Here is a 21,438-nt window from a genome sequence, read left to right on the forward strand (position 1 = left end):
GTTGTTTCAACAGTGCATCGGTGGTTTTGGGGTTTTCAATTGTTATCCATGATTTGGGAATATTGTATTAATGGTGCTTCAATTTTAACTTAATTAAAGAAAAAGTCTTTTAATTAAAAATTCATGATTATTGATCTCTCAACTCATCATCAAGACGAAAATTATAATATTTTTCATTAGTTTGTCATAATTTCGTCAAAATGAGTCATATCATAAAAAACCATTAGCTACAATTAGGGTAAACTGAGAGACCATTACTCAATTGCATTAAAGGTGGGGGACTGTTTCTCCAATTGGTTTGGAGTTGAGGGTTACAATTTTTCTTATTTAGTTTTCCATATTCACTCCTTGATTCAATGTGGATGGCACGTGACTCATTTTGACAGAAGTTTTAACTAAGTTAATGAAAATGATCATAACTGCACGTTTTGATGAATTAAGGACCCTTGACCATGAATTTTTAATTAAATAACCATTATTCTAATTAGGTTAAAATTAAATGGCCATTTCTACCATTTCCTCTATGATTTTCAATAGTTAATATATATACCCAAGTCCACCCTAATTTCAACCAAAATTAATTTGATTAAATTCCACTTATCACTGTTCTTGCCGAATGAATTTTGAAGCTAACGTCACTGTGGTCCTTGTTTGAGGACCAAAGAGAAACAACCACAAAACAGGGACCAAATTTTCAATTCTCTTTTCATTGGGTAAAAGTGAATGGGGCAAAATTTGAATTTTCGAAATAAAGCGAGGGCATGGTGGCTAAAAACAAACGAATTCCTAGCTAGCTGGTAAGAAAGCTAAAGTCTTTAACTTTTTAGGGTTTAGCGGAAAGTGTCAACAAGCAGCTGCAAAAATGGGGAGCGGGAAAGCAAAGAAGCCATCGAAGCTGTCTCACAGAAACCCTAAGAACAAGGGCAGGCCGCTCGGCCCTAAGACGAAGAAGACGAAGGCCCACTCCCACACCAAGGACAAGAAGAAGAAGGAGAAGAAGCAACGGCTCAGCAATGGCGGCGGCAATGGAAGCCCAATTGACGAGAAAGCGAGCAATCAAAGCAGCCAAAACGACAGCGGTTTAAGCGACGGTGCTGAGGTACAACCGGCATCGGCGTCCGCGCAGCTCAGCTTCTTCCTGGACAAGTTTCAGTCCGCCAATGGCGTTCAGCTTTCCTCTCTCGAGTTGGAGTCCTTCAATGGTACCTTTTATTTTGTTAATTTGTCTGTTCATGTTTTTTCTTGCATATTATTGATTATGCGGTCTGTTTGGTTGGTGAGAAAATGTTGAGGAATTTGAGAAAATTGCATATTAATTTCTATTTCTAATTAAATATATTTTTTAGATGAAAAATTCGTAAATACTGGTACATTTTTTCTGGGAAATTTTCCGGCTAAAAATTGCAAGCAGATGAGAGGATATAGTTTTGTGCGTAAGGGGAGGTATCCAAATTCAACGTATTAGTGCCATTGGCTGAAGATAGCTTTCGAAATTCAGTCAAACTAGTTCAGTATTGACGTTCAATTTATATTCAGCATTATTTTTTATATGCGGCAATTGTGAAAATGCCTCCGCCTGAGGAACGTGCTTGAATTGTTTTCGTTTAATTTTGCAGATAAGTGTATTCTGGATCTGTCTGAAAGCTTGGATCAAGATGTCAGCAGCTTGTTGAAACATGTGAAGGAAGCTTTTGGTCCATCATGGAAACAAGAACTTTGTGGAAAGGATCTTGTGGATGGGAAAATTGATCCGGGGAGTCCAGCAGTTCTTATTATTAGTACTTCTGCGTTGAGAGCGATAGAACTTCTTAGGTGAATAACGATATTTTCCTTCCTTATAGTACCATAACTTGAACCATTTGCAAATTTGATTTTGCCAAACCCCTTATGTTGATTTTCATGTAAAATGTCTCAGTAGCACCAGAGACTTTAACCCCTTTTGTTATGTGCATATCGCTGAAAATTTATTCTGTTCCTGTAGGGGCTTCCGGTTGTTGACCAATGAATGTCGTGCAGCAAAGCTGTTCTCTAAGCATATGAAGGTTGAAGAACAGGTAGTTACTCAGAATTTTAAAATTCTCTAGTTAATGGCGCATTTATTACCACATATTACTCCGCAATGTTGCACCATGCTCTACTATTTGCTAGGATTATTAGCATCTGTCTGGTTATAGTTCAGCATGTTGAGCTTACCCACGTGCAATAGTTTATACACTACCATGAGTTGTTACTAGGCATGGAGTCAGGGAAATCTTTTGCCGTTCCTTTCAATTTTAAATGCTTGTGTTGGATGGTCTACAAATTTTTGAAACAAACATATCATGACTAGGATTGAAACCAATTGTATCCACATCATGGTCACTCCAAACTATCACCAGGTTCATTGTGAATCTTTTTGGGCATAAACTTGTAAATAAATGTTGCATTACCATTTTATTTTTTTTTATAACATTTCTTACTGTTATTTTAGTACTGTAACTAGTCCTATTTCATCTCTCTGCTTAGCCTATCAGCTGTGTTTTTGCATATGTATGTGTACGTTCTCTTTCAACCCCTTTATGCTTTATGCAGGTATCCTTGTTAAAAAACCGCGTCAATATCGCTAGTGGTACACCAAACAGGTATTTATCATAATTTCCTGTAGATGCAGTAATCTTTCATTGCTTATCACAGCCCAAAATTTGCAGCTTTTACTTAATGGTACATTTAATCACGGTATCATCTCAAATGAACACGGTGCGATGTTAATGTGTTCTTTACTTTGAAGTAACATGACTGGTTCTTTATTTATTTGGTGTTCATTGTGTATTGTGGGCTATGCAAAATATATTTTTCTATATAAAAACAATTTCACCCAATAAAGCTCATTTTAACTAGAAACTACAGCTTTGATATTATTTGCTATGAAACGGTAAAGATAAAGAAAGTACCAAGCCACCAATGGGGATATGATAGAGCTTGAAAACTAAGAGCTAGGAGTAATTATTCTTTAAGGTTTCAGTTATAAGTCGCATCATTATATTTAGTTTGTATGTGAATGAATATTGATTAGAAATTACACCATGCTCACCCTGGAGTCAGGTTTGCCTTGGGCTTTCATTTCCTCTTCTTTTGTTCCTGTTAACTTATTCTCATATTTGTTTTCAACTCAACATTCTTGTTTCTCCCTTGATCTATATGCATTATAACTGATTTTCCAATTATAATTAAACTTGATATTTGTATAATAAGATCAATACTCTCATAATTTGATCCCTTAGATCCCCAGAAACCAATTTGTAATTTTGTATTCTGCCGGGTAAGTTGGTCGCTGAAGTCAAGCGAAAGAGAAGTTGAGGATTTTGTTGCCATCCTGCATCATGTATTTGCTGGATGGGGTAAACATTACGAAGAGAAATCTAAGATTGTTATTGTTCCTAATGGAACGATTGAGACTCATCCTTAGCACTGGATTTCTGTACTGTGTTTTTAGCAATTTGCAAGTTTGTTGGATTCTAGCAGCGTATATAGCGTCATTCCAGAAAATTCGAAAAGTTTAGGTTGAATGTCTTCTTTATCTATTCTCATGGTTTGCTTCCCTTTTACTTCGTTTTTAGTTCATAAGGGTGCAGACCTGCATTATCATATGGCAATGGCATGTCCTTTATCTTTCCTGTTTTCAAGTTCAGTTGTGTAAATTGAATAATTTGGTTCTTATTTCAACTCATCGATTTCAGGATAAAGAAGCTAATTGACATTGAGGCATTGGGGCTTTCACGGCTGTCGGTGATTGTACTTGACATGCACCCAGATGTTAAGGGCTATTCCCTGACTACGCTTCCACAAGTCAGGTTAGGCTATGAGTCATCTCTCTACATTACATTTGCTTTCTCTAGGATTTTTCTGTTCCTTTTTTTATCGATTTCCCCGTTCCTAAATAATGAACAAATCAAAGCCCTACCTTCGGATCTCAAATGACAGGGTGGAGTTTCAAACCTTCCTTAAGGTTTATGCATTATTTCTCGGGAGATTCTTTTGCAAACATATATTATGCTCAAATCCATAATTTGATACCGAACTAATGGTTGTCTATGAAGAATCTTAACCCTCTCCCTTTTCTCCAATTTCGCTGGCCAGAGTGCGCAGTGATAGTTCAAAAATCACAGTGAAGAAGCTTGATATATGCTTTTTCGTTTATTCTCGTCTTTGTGCTGTGTTTTGGATCGAAAATCTTTCAACTTTATGCACTCCACATGCCTCACATTCAATTTATTTGGCAGAGATGAATTCTGGGACTTGTACAAGAACTACTTTCACGATCGACTACAACAAGGTTCCTTGCATCTCGGTCTCTATGGTCCGTTAACATCTGGGAAAGAGCTTAAGGGGAAAAAGAGGGGCCCGACTGAATAACAAATTTTACTCCATTTTTTGTGCAAATTTTGAGCTATGTTATGTATCCTCTCTTAACTTTTATTCATTTGAGTCTTGATAATATTAAGTTGTTTTATGTCCACGAGGGAGCATCTGTTGTACACAAAGGAGCAATATTTCCACTGCGCTAACGAATCGTACAAAATTAACTAATAACAAAACTATTCATATGCTCGAGCATCCTAATAGTAACACAAAAGAATATGTCAAGACATGGTCAATGGCTGATACAAGAAAACAAAAACATGTATAAACTCGTATTATTGTGTAGGTATGAACAACAAAAGTCTTATCTCACTAAGTAAACATTGTCCCACTAAGTAAGGTCGATCAAAGACAAACATTGTGCTGATCAAGGGCAGAACGAATCAAGGGAATATGTCATCTGTTTTTTTTTTTTTTTTTGGAACAATATTCATCTACATTAAGAGGGTAGGGAGTAGACTAAGCTTTACAATGAGTTTATAATAACGTGGTTCAAATTCCTTTTTGGTAAGAACCTAACCTAAAACCTTTCACTTACAAATGAAGAGAAATACCACTAAACCGTAGTATTAAGTGACGAATACGTCCTCTGTTGACTTAGGTAAATACAAGTTTGCCAATGGTAATGACAGAATTCAATGCCTATACCTTTGTGCAGCCGCAGGACCATATACTTTGTTAAAATTAAATTTAAACAGCCAGAGGTTGTCTTTACTTTTGGTTGTTTTGAGGGATTTGCGATAACTGGATCACCATTTTCACCAATATATTCAGTTTAACATATCCACAAAATTATTGATATGTCCGACAAAATATCCGTAAAATCAAGCATCAATATGAAAAGGGGTGAAATGCAAATTTCATCCTACCCTATATCAATGAATATCTACGGTATTTACCGATTTACTACAGAAATTTACTACCGTATACTAAAAGAAGTCGTAAAGTCTTCTTCTTTAGCTAAACCGAAGCATAACCCATAAGGATGCAAATTAGGTTTAGGCATAAGTCGCATTGCAAAATTGTTTGTTTACTTCTTGAATTGTTCTACGTGATACAAAAGACAGAAGGGCTAAAGAAAAACCCTTCCTTAGAGTTTCGAGAAAACGCATGAAACAGCAATATGAACGAATAGCAATGTATGGAACCCGAACAATTTCATGCATATAAAGAATCCCATAAAGGTCTTGTAAAATATATCAGAGATCAAATTGAGAAATACAGGTCTTTTCATCCAGCATTCATGATAGAGCAGAAAGGTAACGATGACAAGTCCAAGCTCCAATAATGTTATCACCTGGTGACTCTATATTTCTACAAAACAACAGAAAGACTCGGTTCAGTTCTCTTACCTTAGAGCTACTTCGAATTAATAACTCTGAATATGCAATTACGAAAAGCGTTTTGTATCAAAAGAAAAAGAAAAATACCTTAACAGTTTGCAATAGTTGTTTTGCAGCCTTGTCATTCTTGAAGTGTGCTCGTACAGGCTGCATACCGACAATAAGAAAGTTTAACCCAGCAGCGGCAAAGAGTAGCCAGGCATTTATCTTTCTCCCTTCTTTTTTCATTTTCGTTTTTTTACCAGATAGGCATAATTTACAAAAGAAATACACTTGCAGTTTGAGATTAAAGCAGAAAGAGAGATCCCGATCAGCTCTAGGATGGTCAACTATTTAATGTCAAAGCAGACATTCTTGAACCTATGAAAGATGGTACATTTTTTTATGTAAACTAGAGAGCAAGATCAGTTAGGCCCATCAAATATAGATTTCTTTCCCCGATCCTAACTGTGTAATGCAACATTTTGAAAATCCTCTAACAATTAAGTATGGGATGAAACCGTCACCACTCTCATGTTTAGTCAAATTGGCATCAGGCCGTCAATTTGGGAGAGGTAAAAATCAAAGAAACATACGTATAAAAAGTGAACCTACCTCCAGTATCTTGTTCAATGCTTTTGATAAAGCTGATTTAAGGTCTGCTGGATGTAGCTCGCCGCTTTCATAATCAGCAGCCAATTCTTCAAAGGTTTTGAAGGTTCTGTATTGGAAGGAAAAGGAAGGGGGCCAAAAAGTACAATTAGCCAAGACAACAAGATCAATTTTTTTTAAATGGCATTCTCGGTAGGATATAAAGCTGAATTAGCAAAAGCCTTTAATTAACATATTAAACCAATACAGATTTGATCTAAAGTCTATCACTTACTTATTTCCACCATTGTTTTCAGTCCGCTCAACAGAAAACTCATTGAACCAAGGTAGAACGAGATACTTCACATATTCCATACAGGGATTCTCATCGACAACATTTGGAGGACAGTAAGCTTTCTTTATCTTCAAATTCACTTCAGCCTAAGAGAGTGATATATGTCAAAATTTTAAACATATATATAGTGGATTACGATGGAAGATAAAAGCCCTAGCTTACAACTTGAATACATTTGTCTTCCAATCCACATGCAGCTTATACAGATAATTTAACCTTGACCCTCACAGAAATTGAAAATTTACTTCACCTCTAGTAGCCTAGTAGCAACCCACCTCTTCATCTTCCATGAATATGGAGGATGTCACATCACTTTTAGACATTTTCTCCTGCCCTTGCTGCAAACCAGATAACATGTCTGCAAATCATCATTTAGAAAAACAAACAAAAACCATGTCACCACTCCCATGTTAAAGGATAAAACATCAGAATTGCAACGGGTGGAATAGGATTTAGAATGTTACGGTGTGACAAGATAATAGGCTTGTTCTTCTTTTTGATGTCATCGCAATACTCTCTTGCAAGCATATTGACTTTACGTTGATCCATTCCCAACTGGCAGATGTCCGCCTGTCAAAAGGAAAAATATTTTACAAGTCACTCTTATTTCAACAGGGATATATTCTCCCTGTTCTTTTCCATATAACCAAAATCTAGCGGTTTTTCTTTTACATGCATCCTGATCAGAAGACGCATCGTCTAAACAAGATCTAGGTAAAAAGTGAGTCTCGGGACTTCCCTTTATGGGGCTCCAGTAAAATGGACCTTTATGAGCCTCGTACTATTTCTAGTTTTCCCTATTACGCTTTTCATATCCATGTAATTCTATACAATAGGTTCAATAACTGAAGTAGCACAAAACAAATGTAATGTCCCAAGTGGACCTATCATATACTCCATACACAAAAGTTAGCACCATTCCTTTAATAATCCATGTCATATTCGGTTTCAACACAATGCTGCATGGGAAAGAAAACCTACTAACAAAAATTCAAAAGTAAAATAGCAAGCTACCTGAAGAAAGAATATATCTGCACACTGCATACAAGGGTAGAGAATTTGGGCTGCCGTTAATTCATCTTGCTCAGTTCGACCCATAATCTGACTACACCTGGAAATATAGAAGAATAAAAGCATATAAGTACAAGGTCCACAGAGTTAGGTACAATAAGCATCACAATACGGTAGCTACCTAATTATTCTCGGAAGTTTATTTTTCCGAGCTATATCCATCACACGAGGCCAGTACTCGTGTGCTCTTGCGTTAATCTCCTTTGACGACCACAAAAACTCAACTTTTCCAGTGTCCAAATTCATCCCCGCAGCCCTCCATATCTCAATCATGTAGTTGCCAACTGTCTCTATCTTTTTCAAATCACCCCCCATCTTATTGTTCAACTGCGCAAACCAATCTCCAATCCACATCTTCACTCGGCAGCCAGCAGATGTCAGCTTGTTAACATTAATAGTCTTCATAACTCCCTACACAACAACCCATTCAAACCTCATAAAACAATCAATGCTCAAACAAATATCCGCCGTTAAAGTTATTACTACAATCTTTCTTTCGAAGCACAAAGAAATTCTTCTATAACCCCAATAAACTTACACGAAGAACACACTACAAAGTTCAAATTTAGAACCTTTTCAAATTCACAAATACACAATTCATATCAATTACGTTTCATAATTACACATCTAATGATTCCTAGAAAAACCGATGTAAAACCTGAGCAATGTGCATTCGACCCGAGGGTTCGAACCCGTCGTAGCAGATGGGTTCAGTCTTGTGAGCCAGCAGATTCAGAAGCTCATCCTCCTGAATACACTCCTCCCCCACGCTCCTCACGATCTGGTACTTCTCCTCCAAGCTCAATCTTCAGAAAAATCACAGCCATACAAACACACAATTTCGAAAACAATTCAGATCAACAAGCGAATTTAGAAACGGAAAGGCAAAAAAATACACTGATCGAAGCTTACGAAGGGGTTGGATTTGATGAACTGGAGGGTTGGTCATCGACCTGAGGCTCGGATATGGAAAGCGACTGGACTTGGTCGGCCGGCGGGGATTGCTCTGTTGTTTCGGTCGCCATTGGAGAGCTACGAGAGAAAGCAGAGAGTGCGTGGTAGTTTATCTTGGCGGCTTAGTTTTAGGGTTTATCTGTTTTGTTCTTGATTCTTTTACGCGACCTTTTTCAATGGACCCCACCACTATGGAGAGCTAGGATTAAAGATGCAAATCCAACGGCTGTGAAAGTTTTGAAAATTGTAAAAACATAAAAACTAGCCAACAGGGTCATCTCCACATCCTTTTGGTAAGAATTCTAAAAATTCGTAAATGATATCTGTTCATCATATATCGTGCGTTCAGTTTTTGTCAAGTATTGTTTGTGTTTAATTTAAAATAAAAATATTTAAAATAATTTTTGATTGTACGATGTACAATAAACGAATACGATTCACGAATTCTTAAAATTTTCATAAAGAGAATCCGATGAGAATAACAACTTGGTAATAAAAGTGGGATCCACTTTGTTCGCCTCGTCCATTAAAAAGGAAAGTGCAACATGACATTTTCAATGTGCTTGAAACCCATTGCAACAAGACATCTTGCTAATGAAAGTGAGATATCACCGTTGATGTTGTAAAGATGGCTGGCCACTAAGAGCTAGCTGTCCACTAAACAAAGGAAGTGGAAATTTAGGCTGGCCCCTAAGAACATGTTCTTCCACTATGAGCTATCGGCTGCACACTTTTGGTGCTCTTGTTTTCCTATAAATGTAAGACTTACGGAACACAGAAGAGAGAGAATTACACGGCAAAGAGAGGAAGGAATGAAGAGGAAGAGAGAGAAGAAAGGAAGGAGAGAGGAGAGAATAGAGAGAAAGTTATCTTTGTAATCTTATTATTTCATATTATAAATGAAAGCATCATTACTGTCATGAGGATGTACTCCAATCACACTGACTATAGAGGAATCTCGTAAATTTTGTGTCTTATTTATTTATTTCACTGCACACACTATCGATTTTACAACAGTTGAAAATTTTTACGTCGATCTAGATGCATGCATTGATTCTCATGGTAACGTAGAGAGGAAAGACGACACGACACCCATTGCCTTGGGGATATCACCGACTCCGCCTACTCCTCTTGAGAATTCTTAAATTTGAATCTCGTGAATGGCAAGTTGCATACCAAATATCTTCCTCATCTTTGAGTGTAAATACATCATTACACTAAAAAGGATGATACTAATGACAAAGAAGATAACCATCCTTCAGCCCGAGGGGCACAGATTTTATGTGAATAAATAAATTTCAAATAACTGGAGCAAACAAATGAAATTTACGAATTCAATTTCAAAAGTGAACAAAGAACAAAAATATACAGTTTGAGATGCAAGTTCCCGGTTGAAGAAACTATACATCTTTCAGAAACCTGAGCCACTGGCAGTTGTAATTGCTCGAGTGCTTGCATATGATGTTGCCAAAAGATGAATTTGAGAAATCTGCATCATATGATTCGTACGTTATGTGGCACCGGAATTTGTAACCCAGCAATCCTGCAGGAGCAAGGTGCAACCGTTGTATTGGCACTCATAGCAGTCAATGATGGTCGGAGGAGGAACCTTTTGTTGCTTAGTGTAGTCGTCGTTGTGAAAACCAATGAGAAACGAGAGCAGTAGCCCAATCTTCCGACATATATGGCATGGTTCGATGCAACAGAAGGTGATTGAACAGTGATTTGCACATCTGATAACAATCTGAAGCGTAGTTCCCTTTTTATGAAGCAAACGTGGCAAGTCGAGTTCCATTGTAATCAGAAACAGGAAACTGTGCTTTACGGACAGATTGCAGAGAAGATGCAGTCTTCACTTTAGGAAATCTCTGGTAGTGTTGAAATAAAATCTTCCTCTGACATAACCTCTATAAATTGAACCCTCATGACGTGCAGTAGAATAATTGACTTCCGAAAACTGGGACCAGACACTCCATGAAAGAATGAAGCTTTAGGCAAAATAGATTGATTCTTAGCTACCGTAGCAGAGAGGACGGGGATTTCACTCTGATCAAGAGCTGCCTTGTGACATCCCACATCGCCCAGGGGAGTGATCCTTATATGTATATTTCCATCCCTACCTAGCACGAGGCTTTTTGGGAGCTCACTGGCTTCGGGTTACATGGGAACTCCGAAGTTAAGCGAGTAGCGCACAAGAGCACTCCCAGGATGAGTGACCCATTGGGAAGTTCTCGTGTGAGTTCCTAGAAACAAAACCGTGAGGGCGTAATCGGGGCCCAAAGCGGACAATATCGTGCTACGATGGTGGAGTGGGCCCGGGAAATGGTCCCCCCGGGCCGGGATGTGACATGCCTCCTAGCAAGCAACTACGACGTGAGAGACAAAGATCAAGATTCAAGAATGAACAAGAGAATTTCGAAGAATTTGATCTGAGAATAAAATAGCACTGTTCGTTATAATCATCTACGTCAATTTTTTGCACAGTACTCTCCAAATGATTAGAAATAGAGCAGAGGGCAAGTCCAGGTAAGAAAGCAAATACCTCACTTGCAAAACACAGAGGTCGAGTATAATCAGAAGATCTGAAGCAAAACTGCAAAATATAAACTGATTGATATTATTACCATTTCAGTAAAGGAAAGAGAAACGTTAACCGAAAGATCCCCACTGAAGACGAAGAATAATAGGCAACAATGAGTCGTATCAGGAAACATTATCTACAAATTTCTGTAAGTTGAAAATAATTATACTTACCATTATTTGCAAAATTCTGGCAGTGATCATGCGGCTGATCCCAAATATGGTGTCCAGAAGCGATGAATCCCCTCAACCCAATCCTCTTCACAAATGAATCCTAGGTTCATGTTGCTCATCCGAGTCATACTCATAAAACAAATTGTTATCTGACTCTTCTTCAGAACTGAATTGGTTATTACCAATACCATCAACATGTGGATCCACGTCGATGCCATCACCTTTATTTTTCTTGTATAAACCTTTGCTCCTATCTAGGAACCCTTTTCTCAACAGCTTTGCAAAGTTTTCCCTCAATTCGACCGTAGGGTGTTTTTGCAATAGTTTTTGACGGTCATAGGCTTCCCTTAGAACGACAGTTTGAGTGGCACATTTATTTGAAATGTAGAAAATACCTGGATGGCGCTCAAACACTTTAGTGAACTTTTGAGGTAGGGCCAAAGGTTTGCGAAGGTTGCTCACATTCTTACGCTCAGTTTTCTTGTTTATAGTTAGATGAAGAAGCTCGTGAAAGACCCCTACAATCCTCTTCTCGGATACATCTGTACGAGGATCTAAATGGGAGGCATCAGAGTAGGGGGAGGTATAAGGGAGGGTCTGCCACTCTTTCAACCACTCCATGCATTTTCTCTTCAATCCAAAACCCCTTGTAAATCCAACTGGAAAAGCTAGACAGCCACTTCTTACATCTTCTTCCTTCTGTTGCCGGGCGGAGTTCCTTTGCAAATGGGAGACAGCAAGGTCCTTTTCCCAGGATAAGAGCTTCAAGCCAACACGGTCATCAGGGAGGTGTACAAAAGAGAAAAGGTCACGGTGATGCGGAATCACAGAATGAATGTAATCATATGGCAAACCGAGGTCCCATTTCAGTTGGTCAAGGGTTTGTAAAGGAAGGGTCCAACCCTGGGTGAGCATGAGCAGTTTTCGAAGCCTATTAATGAAATCTAATTGATTCTGCTTAAGGACATTGAGTTCCTCTTGGTGTAGCTGTAGGGCTTCAGGAGTCAAGCTAAAGCATGGGACTCGAGCGCCTCCGCCCCAAAAATCATAGGACTCAACAAAAACAGATGGGTACCTCCTAATAAAAGTAGCGAGCTTCAGATCGTGAGGAAGACCGAGTTGTCCCCGATGACAAGTGAGCCGGTATACAGGGATGCAGCACTGAGGTGAGGAAGAAATAATGGAAACCAGAATGCTGGCAGCCTTGAGATCCCTCTCAGAAGCCACAACAAAATCCAACGCCCTATCTTTCACCCATTTCAACCTCACATTCACAAGACCACGCGTTTGCTGATAGTTAAATTCTTGCAGACATCCACGGAGGAAACCAAACCCGCCTACCTTAACAATTACAAGACACTGGGCCATGATCCTTTCTTGGTAAATATGGACGAGACGAGCAGCGTTCTTGAGTTTCTCTACATCTCCCGTTATGCTAGCCTAAACGGCACGACTTTGTGCTCAACCCAAGAAGCGCAACTGCAAAAGGAAGAATCAACACCGGTATAAACAAACGCAACGTTCCAGCAGATTGTCAAACAACGAACATGACATTACTCTGGAACACAACCTGAGCTAGGCATTTTATCAAACATGTTACGAGCGAAAAATCATAAGGATTCAACATGAGATAAGAGTGTCGGTTGTCGACTACCTGACGCCCTCCCCTCCTTCTTTATCCGGACTTGAGACCGGCAATGTAAGATCAGAGTTAAGTTACGAGCGAAAAATGATAAAACAAAATAAAAAGTTACAGTTTTGTAATTGCAAACGAAAATCTACGGTTTAGCAGCAAGAGCACAGGAATGATTAATAAATAAAACAAGAAAATTAACGATTGGAAAACGAAAATCAACCAGTTCTGATTACATTAAAGAATGAATAATTAAATTCGATATGTATGGGGAGTAAGTGAAGAATTGATAAGGCGATGGGACTGTCGTTTCCTTATATTTCTCCCTCTTATTCTATAAACCCAAAACGACGACGTCCGTGAAACCGAATGAAAATCGATGGCCTGAAATCCCACCTCCTCCGCACCACCGTCCCTTGAGAAAATCTCCACCGTGCTCAACAGCTTCCAATGGCTTGCTTTCCCCAACTATCTGAACAGGTCCACTGCATTAGTGATGCTTGATGAGTCAGGATCCTCTCCTAATCTAAGGATGAGGATCCCCGTGACCAAGGATGTGGGCCATTAGATTTTTATCCAACGGCTACAAACAGGGGTCCCTTTAAAGTTATAATAATTATAACCGTTGAATTTTTGTCCAACGGTCCACATCTATTGGTCATGAGGATCTTCATCCTTAGATTAGGAGAGGATCCTGGTCCGAGTCTGAGACGTTGGAGACGACGAGGAGAGACAGGTAAATTCGATTCTGTTAAGGTTTGTACGAGGTGGCATAGCTCTTAGCCATTGGATCTGGTTGAACGGTCTAGATTAAAGAAAGGATATGAGGGCAGACAAAAAGGAGGCAACAGAATCCAGCCTAATGTGCCTCCGGTGGAAGTGCTTTAAAGTATCTGCAAATTAGCTGTTAAAAATTCCCATAAGATCTGAACTTGTTTAGATATACTTTTAAAATGATTGAAAGTACTTTTAGAGAAAATTATTTTAGGTTCCAAAAGCACTTAAAATGCTTTATGCAAAAAGCACCAATTATGTGTTTATTCCAAGAAGCACTTTAAGTGATTTTCCAGGATTACTTGCTTTTTTATTAAAGATTGGTACTAAAAACATTTTCACCAAAAACATTGTCAGTCATTTTAAAAGCACATTCAAACGAGCTTCATAACAGTAAAGACCACATTTAACATTCTCTAATTCAAGTGTCGATTTCTATGCGACGTTGATATGAATGTAATCATTTATTATAATTAATGTTGAGTTGATCGGTGCAATTATCATACCTCTTTCTTGTTTTCAATCAAGGAAGGTGAGCGTGTGTCAATTTAATAATGAATTAAATGTCCCTTATTAATTTAATCATTTATTTTATAATGTAAAAAAAATAATAGCTTAATTTGACATATTGGTTGAAGAACAAAATTTAAAAAAATTTGGCCGCCCACTAGAAGGACAATAAGGTCAAAGGACTATATTTTAGCCTTCAAGTGAAGTAAATTTTTTGTAATGTACATTTAGTTTTAAATATGAATAAGAGCCATTACAAATTTTCTTCAACAATATCTAACAATTTTTGTTTAGATGTATAACTTAAATATGCACTAAAAAACTAACATCTCCATAAGCATATGTGAATCATGAGCAACACTCACCCATCTTGCCTAGGCATGACAAATTCTTGCATGACCCGTTAACTCGACATGAAGTGATACAAAAATAACAGGATTCGCGTTAACTTGTTAACAAGTCTGATCGTTATTGGGTCACATACTAAGAACCCATTAAAATATTGTTTGCCAAGTCTAGACATTAGACATGACAATTTATAACATAGCTTGTTAACCTGATATGAAACGATATGACCCGTTAACAAATCAGATTTTTATTGAGTTACCTGTTAAGATAAGGAGTTTAACACACACAAACCGTTAAAATAACGGGCATGACACGAAAATTATACAAACATTACAAACAAGACCTATTTGTCAGGCCTAAATTATTATAATAGTTTCGAACTCTTCCCAATCTCCTTAGTAATAGCAAAATTAACATCAATAAAAAAATAACCTGTAAGCACATCAATAATGCCAAGCTTTCACTCAATTTTTTTTTTTTAACAAATGATATTATCTACACTAGGAGGTGAGTTTAACCTTATAATGAGCTAACAATCATGTGATTCAAATTCGCCGAGAATTAGACCTAAAACCTTTTAGGCCATCTCCAACGAAGGTGCTATGTTTAGCCCCCGTCCAGATTTTAGCCCTGCAATAATTTTTTTTATTTTTAATGAACAATGTTAGACCATGTTTCTATATCATCTCCAACCTAATGGGGCTATTTTTGGCCCAATAATTTATTATTTTAAGTTTGTTCTTTAATTTTATTGGTTAATTGAATTAGACTATCATATTAAAATAAAATTTCCAAACATAATTTGAGTATCATTTGTCACTAAATGAATAAGACTCCAGACATATTTTAAGTGTCGTTTGAAGACGTTGTCATTTGAAAATTATTGAATAAATTAAAGGAAAAATTATTGGAAGAGTAAGAGAATGATGTGTATGAAAAGAGTGTTTGAGTTGAAGAGAATGTGAATAATTGAATAAAAGAAGGTAAGATGGTATGTAAGGGTAAAAATGATATGAGAAATGGTGTAGAAATATTTTAGGTATTTATAGAAAAAAAATTAGAAATTAGAAATTTTGTATTAAAAAACAAATCCAACTAGGCTCAATTGAAAAGGTAGGTTAACTAAAGATGGCCAACTCACTGGCCATAAGGCTATATTTTGGCCCGATGAGTCTAAAGATATTTTTAAGCCAGACCTTTATTAGAGATGAGTTTTGTGTTAAAAAAATTATCTTCTGAACTATGATCCTATGACCGGCCGATTGGAGATGCCCCTTCGCCCCACCCCATGATTGGTTTTGGTGGTTGATTTAGGGAATGTACTTTAATTTATTTAATGTAATGTAAAAAAAACAAACAAAGGAATTACGATAAAAAATGATATAAAATAAGAGGGAGACAGAAACATTTAAAGAAGGAAACAGAGTAGAAATGCCAATAATTGACAAAAAAAAAAAAAAAAAAAAAGTGTTATTGGTATTTTAAAAATCTCTTTTATATGTGTTTTTCATTGTTAATATAAAAAGTTTAGATGCTTGAAATGGTAATAACAATTTTTTAAAAAAATAAAAAATAAAAAGAAGCAAAATTGTCAATGCAGTATGAAAGAGGACCTTCCCAATTGCGGAAAGGCGTAGGCATGCGTTTGTTGAAATTCACCAACTGGGTCTCTCTCTTCTTTTTGGGTTTTGCTTTCGTCTGCTACTTCTACACTTCTCAATTCTCTTCTCCTCGAATTATGGCTGAAGAAAGTTCCAAATCTGTTTACGACTTCACTGTCAAGGTACTGGGTTTTCATTCTTTTCTGTTTCATTCTCATATGTTATGTTTGGTTGCTGAGAAAATCTGGGGAGAAACTAATGGAAATTAAAGATTTGAGCTTTTTGTATAATAAGTTTCATTGTTCAAAGTAACATAGTAGTGAATCCATTCAGTTGGACTGTGGAACCGTAGTTCTGATATCTTGCTTTTGAGGTGGGTCTTCTCTGTTTTGGAATAGTTTCATCCTTCTATTTGCTTTTGATTTTCTGTGTGTTCACTTTAACTTTAGTATCAAAACAACGACAACAACAACCAAGCTTTATCCCACTAAATATGGTCGGTTCTGAATCCTAGAACGCCACTGCGTTTGATTTTGCATTATATCATCCGATAACTCCTGCGTTTGATTTTGCATTATATCATCCGATAACTCCAAGTACTCCATATCTTTTCTTCTAACTTTAATATCAATTTTTTTCTCTTCATATTTTGATTTTTGAATTATGATTTTTTTTTTTTGGATATTTTGAATTTTTTCCGATTTTTGTTGTTACAGATATGAAATTAAATATATTGAAGTTTTACGAGAGAAAAAGAACAAAATCATAGGCCGTTCTGGCCAGATCAATTGCTTTGTTATGCTTCTTCTGGAGTTTTAGGAGACAGCTGCAAATTTCTGTAGTTATATCTTATATTGCATTATGTTTGATGAAATGACTTTGGAATTTCAGATTCAATACTGATTTGAGTACATTCAAATTGTAGACTGTTCTATTTGACAACTTGATCTGAAATATATTTGTTTATGCATTGAATTCGGTTGCAGGATATTCATGGTAACGACGTAAATCTGAGTGAATACAGTGGGAAGGTTCTTCTGATTGTGAATGTTGCTTCAAAATGGTAACTACCTTGATCTCTTCTGTGAATGATTTCTTGACATTTTTGTATCCCTATTCCATGTTAATCGTGACACCCTGGGCATTTGTGTGCTTCTTTGCATATTTGGAAATTCATGATACAAATCTTTTGGTAATAAATCTCTATTGGCCTTTTCTGTGGAGCGTTGTTTCTAAACATAATTTATGGGGAATTAGGGAGGGCTTTAAAGAATTTTTCTTTGTAGTTTAAATATCTGCTGGTGCTCTTAAGAGAGAGATTTAACATTTGGAAATAGACGTTTGAGATAATATGTCGCTTTATCAAGAACATTTTTGTAGTTGTATACTAATTAATTAGTTAATTAGGTATGATCCTCTCATTAAGAATATGAATTTTTTATTTTTTATTTTTTCAAAATGTAATCATTTATCTTTTTCTTTTTGAAATTTTAAGTCTTTATTAAGTATGATTTCTCCTAGTTTAAATACAGGTTCAGCTTTCATGTTATGCATATATGTTCCTTAAAGGTCCGACTCCTTACGAACAAATACATGGTTATTACCTTCAAATTGAATTTTACGGGGATTATATATGAAAAGAAGTGCGGACTACACATACATTATCCTGATGTGGAAAGTTAAATTAGATTGTTTCTCTTACATTCAGATGATCTGTAAAATGGTCTAAATTGTATTGTATTTAGGATAACGCATTTTATTACAGATGCATTAATTTGTCCTTTTTGTATTGTATGTAACATAGGTCTTGTTTGGTAATCTCGACAAATGTTTCCTTGTTCTTTTTGTAACTTTCGTTTTATTTTCTTTTCTTATGATGTAATATATTAGTGATATTTCTACTTGGATTGTAATTGAAAGATTGAAAGCCATGGACTTCAGTAAGTGTAAAATTTATAAAAAATTTGAATCTAAAAATTCCTTTTGAAGATTGTACTCATTGTCTTCCTGTTTGATACCAGGAAGTTTGTCACGAAATCTTAGTTGTGTTCACTAGTTGGTAAAATTTCATCGGATTGTTTAAAGAAAAAAAAATAATAATTGTACTGTGTAGCAAGCAATAGATCCCCTAAATGGAAAAGCATTTTATCTGGTACTACGATGTCCATCCTTCAAGATTCAGAGGCAAGACTAATTATTTAATCTCCTTTTTCTAAGATCTTGATAAACAGTTCTTTCTTCAGAGCATTTCACTGTTAACTGTACACGTTTTCTATGCTCAGATGAACTTGTAGATGATGAATTTTCTAGTGAATCATGATGTTCTTAGCTGAATTAAGTGTTCGACATGCATTTCACCTCTGTAACCTCCGTTGTCCCTCTTGGCTCACTCTTTTATTAATTTTGCAGTGGTTTAACACAATCCAACTACAAGGAATTAAGTGTTTTGTATGAAAAGTACAAAAGCAAAGGTATGTGAACCTTTGCAGAGCAATGCCAAAAATTTGTTGATTCATGTGTTTCATACTTATCCATGGGGGTTTTACTTTTTAATTTCTGGCAGGTTTTGAGATTTTGGCATTTCCTTGCAACCAGTTTGGAGGACAAGAGCCGGGAAACAATGAGGAGATTCAAGAAGTTGCATGCACTAGATTTAAAGCTGAATTTCCAATCTTTGACAAGGTATCCTTATATTGGAGAAAATAAATAAATGATAAGTTTGTTAGCAATCTGTATGCAAAATTCTAAATAGAAATCTTTTGTTTGTTCTTGGTGCTATATGGTTGTTGGTAGATATTACCAACAAGTATCTCCACACAAGTGCACATAGATTATGTGCTCTTCAAATTTCATACATCAAATAAAATGCAGAGAACTAGTTCTACGGTTTTACTTAAATAATTTTTTGATTGATGGCTTTTCTAATATTTAACGACTACTACACATATAAAGTGCCTAGATTAAGGCCTGGTTTGGTACTGAGGTGATTCTAAAAAAAGCTGATATCAAAAAAAGTTGGGAGTTGTTTTTGTGTTTGGTAAACATTCAGCTTCAGCTTTTTTTCATAGTTTTGGGTGAAAAGAAGCCAAAAACAAGAAGTTGCAAAACCCAGCTTTGAAAAACCGGCTTTTTTTCACATCTGTTTTACATAAAAGTTTACCAAACACTATAATACTGCCTTTTTTTTTCAAAAGCACTTTTGCAAAAAAGTTTACCAAACACTCTGCTGCTTATTCTCACAACACAGCAGAAGCAGCGTTTTTTCAAAGCACAACAATACCAAACCAGCCCTAACTAACTCATGCACAACTAATTTAGTTTACTTGTGGTCATTGTAGATTGAGGTGAATGGGAAGAACGAGGCACCCCTGTACAAATTCTTAAAGGGACAGAAAGGTGGGGTCTTTGGGAGTGGCATCAAATGGAACTTTACGAAGTTTCTCATTAACAAAGAAGGGAAGGTTGTGGAGAGATATGCTCCTGTGACATCACCTCTTAAAATTGAGGTCAGAGTGATTTTTGTGATGATCTGTTTGTTTGCTTTGGGGATAATGAAGACAACAGCTGCTGATTTATTTATCTTTGCTCTGTGCAGAAAGACATCCAGAATCTGTTGGAATCTTCTTGAGTATCAAGGTCTGTATGTTTCTTTGAGAAATGATACACATTACAGTCGGTTGCATTGGTGTTTGACTTTACATTTTTATTAAAAAAACATTCGTTTTGGTAAATGACATTTGAATCCCGAATCCCAGGACCAGTTCTGCATGCTTCATGATATGCCTGCTTTTATTAGGATAGAGTGGTTTAGATCATTTAAGGATAATTTTTCGGGTCTTCAGTGGTGTTTTCACATGCTGACCATAAGGGACCTTAGAGTTGAACAATGATACTAGTTTATGCTCTGTTAAGTTATTCCCTTTTGGTATTTACCTTTTTGACCTACATGTCCTGCAATGGAATCGAGCCGGCTGCAGAGTTGGAGTTTATCTAGTCTATTTGAGATGTGGGTTTTCTTGATGCCTTCTTGTTTGCCCTTCTTTAGATGAACAAGCACAATAACAGTTTGGTTTCTTTTTCCCAAATATGAAATATAAGGTGACATTTAGATCAGAGTTTCATCCAAGTTTATGGAAGTCCGAATTACAATACGATCCCTTCCATCATGTTGCTAATCTTCGCAGATGGCGCTACACCGCAGTGGCGGAAAGCAATAATGCCTATGCACCCTGGTGTGGGTCCTCTCCTCCCCCTTAACATTTAACAATTTAACTGGCTAACGCTATCTTAAACAAAAACCATGTTGGTAATCTTCTCTTTCATCTTTAGCAAGTATTACTATTACCTCATTATCATAACTCTCACAAGAACGTCTCGTGTGTGAATATGTATTTCACACTGTTAAAAACCAAGCATAGGAGTGGTGCGTAGTTGGATGAATTTTTGGGGCAAATTGAGGTGAAGTACCAATTTGGATAGTTGTTTGAACAAAATAGTTGTTCGCTTTTTCTTTTGCTTGAGTGACCTGGTTCTAAACACTAATTAGGTAACGAACATCTTGGATTAGGTCACAACTTTCATTTTATATGTACATTGTTTACCATGCTTTTGTTCCTAAAACATGTTTTGACGTATCAGCTGGTATAAAATTCTAAAAATCAAAAGTTCCTTATTGTAAACGATAGACGTTTAGCATTTAGTATTTAGAAACTTGCCTTGTTCTGACTCTTACCATTTTCCCCGTGATATTTGCAGGACAGCAGGAAGTGTATGGTCTGACCTCACAGAAAATAAAACGTGTTTGCAGAAACAGATGAAGAAAATGATCGAAGCATAATCGATTGATATGTAAAGTTTGATTGGACTCCAAACGACCTATATTTTTTTACCTTATTGTTATGAATGAGTAGATGGATACTTGTTCAAGGTTGCGCGTGTGGTACGAGGGGAAGCCTATTCGAACCTGTATCTGTACTATGTGAACATCGATATTCTATCATCAATAATCAAAACAGCCTATTATTTACATAAATTTTCTTGTCTACGGGGACTTTTCCGGTTCAAAGACATTCCTTGCTGCTGCACCTTAGCTTAACTATATCTTGAAAGAACTTTGCACATCCATGA

The 21,438-nt window shown here is 36.6% G+C and overlaps 4 protein-coding genes across 5 annotated transcripts; 2 read left to right on the forward strand and 2 right to left on the reverse strand.

The window, feature by feature from the left end:
* The first annotated feature begins 801 nt into the window (after positions 1–801).
* LOC137721882 (uncharacterized) lies at positions 802–4,495 on the forward strand. The gene is made up of 6 exons (XM_068460909.1): positions 802–1,202; positions 1,617–1,812; positions 1,982–2,054; positions 2,572–2,621; positions 3,717–3,830; positions 4,260–4,495. The coding sequence occupies exons 1-6, from the start codon at positions 863–865 to the stop codon at positions 4,390–4,392; spliced, it is 906 nt and encodes a 301-aa protein (XP_068317010.1). The 5' UTR covers positions 802–862; the 3' UTR covers positions 4,393–4,495.
* Positions 4,496–5,378: 883 nt separating this feature from the next.
* LOC137721881 (tyrosine--tRNA ligase 1, cytoplasmic-like) lies at positions 5,379–8,818 on the reverse strand. Its single transcript, XM_068460908.1, has 10 exons — positions 8,650–8,818; positions 8,396–8,543; positions 7,859–8,148; positions 7,681–7,777; positions 7,131–7,236; positions 6,942–7,024; positions 6,607–6,752; positions 6,336–6,441; positions 5,829–5,888; positions 5,379–5,712 (listed from the first exon to the last, which is right to left on the reverse strand). Exons 1-10 carry the CDS (start codon positions 8,760–8,762, stop codon positions 5,692–5,694), a joined length of 1,170 nt encoding a protein of 389 aa, XP_068317009.1. The 5' UTR covers positions 8,763–8,818; the 3' UTR covers positions 5,379–5,691.
* Positions 8,819–11,451: 2,633 nt separating this feature from the next.
* On the reverse strand, positions 11,452–13,553 carry LOC137723419 (protein WHAT'S THIS FACTOR 9, mitochondrial). Its single transcript, XM_068462613.1, has 2 exons — positions 13,475–13,553; positions 11,452–12,924 (listed from the first exon to the last, which is right to left on the reverse strand). The coding sequence occupies exon 2, from the start codon at positions 12,811–12,813 to the stop codon at positions 11,533–11,535; it is 1,281 nt and encodes a 426-aa protein (XP_068318714.1). The 5' UTR covers positions 12,814–12,924; positions 13,475–13,553; the 3' UTR covers positions 11,452–11,532.
* A 2,776-nt stretch (positions 13,554–16,329) lies between these two features.
* Positions 16,330–21,343, forward strand: LOC137722723 (probable phospholipid hydroperoxide glutathione peroxidase). Of its 2 annotated transcripts, XR_011066786.1 has the most exons (8): positions 16,330–16,493; positions 17,298–17,374; positions 18,721–18,782; positions 18,875–18,993; positions 19,650–19,817; positions 19,907–19,947; positions 20,496–20,543; positions 21,067–21,343. XR_011066786.1 is itself a non-coding variant. In XM_068461795.1 (7 exons), exons 1-6 carry the CDS (start codon positions 16,350–16,352, stop codon positions 19,937–19,939), a joined length of 603 nt encoding a protein of 200 aa, XP_068317896.1. In that variant the 5' UTR covers positions 16,331–16,349; the 3' UTR covers positions 19,940–19,947; positions 21,067–21,343. The 2 variants fall into 2 exon arrangements, 1 of the variants encoding a protein (XP_068317896.1); XM_068461795.1 differs by lacking the exon at positions 20,496–20,543 and having other exon boundaries at positions 16,331–16,493.
* Positions 21,344–21,438: the final 95 nt, after the last annotated feature.

This window comes from Pyrus communis, chromosome 17, assembly GCF_963583255.1.
Source record: "Pyrus communis chromosome 17, drPyrComm1.1, whole genome shotgun sequence".
Taxonomy (NCBI): Eukaryota; Viridiplantae; Streptophyta; class Magnoliopsida; order Rosales; family Rosaceae; genus Pyrus; species Pyrus communis.

Excerpts from the sequence above, each read along its gene's own strand:
- LOC137721882 (XM_068460909.1), top strand. The coding sequence starts at position 863 with ATGGGGAGCGGGAAAGCAAAGAAGCCATCGAAGCTGTCTCACAGAAAC. Across the intron at positions 1,203-1,616 it reads CGAGTTGGAGTCCTTCAATG|ATAAGTGTATTCTGGATCTG; the intron begins GTACCTTTTATT and ends TTAATTTTGCAG. Across the intron at positions 2,055-2,571 it reads ATATGAAGGTTGAAGAACAG|GTATCCTTGTTAAAAAACCG; the intron begins GTAGTTACTCAG and ends TGCTTTATGCAG.
- LOC137721881 (XM_068460908.1), bottom strand. The coding sequence starts at position 8,762 with ATGGCGACCGAAACAACAGAGCAATCCCCGCCGGCCGACCAAGTCCAG. Across the intron at positions 7,778-7,858 it reads AAACTTCCGAGAATAATTAG|GTGTAGTCAGATTATGGGTC; the intron begins GTAGCTACCGTA and ends CTATATTTCCAG. Across the intron at positions 5,713-5,828 it reads AACTATTGCAAACTGTTAAG|AAATATAGAGTCACCAGGTG; the intron begins GTATTTTTCTTT and ends GTTGTTTTGTAG.
- LOC137723419 (XM_068462613.1), bottom strand. The coding sequence starts at position 12,813 with ATGGCCCAGTGTCTTGTAATTGTTAAGGTAGGCGGGTTTGGTTTCCTC.
- LOC137722723 (XM_068461795.1), top strand. The coding sequence starts at position 16,350 with ATGCGTTTGTTGAAATTCACCAACTGGGTCTCTCTCTTCTTTTTGGGT. Across the intron at positions 16,494-17,297 it reads TTTACGACTTCACTGTCAAG|GATATTCATGGTAACGACGT; the intron begins GTACTGGGTTTT and ends ATTCGGTTGCAG. Across the intron at positions 18,783-18,874 it reads TGAAAAGTACAAAAGCAAAG|GTTTTGAGATTTTGGCATTT; the intron begins GTATGTGAACCT and ends AATTTCTGGCAG.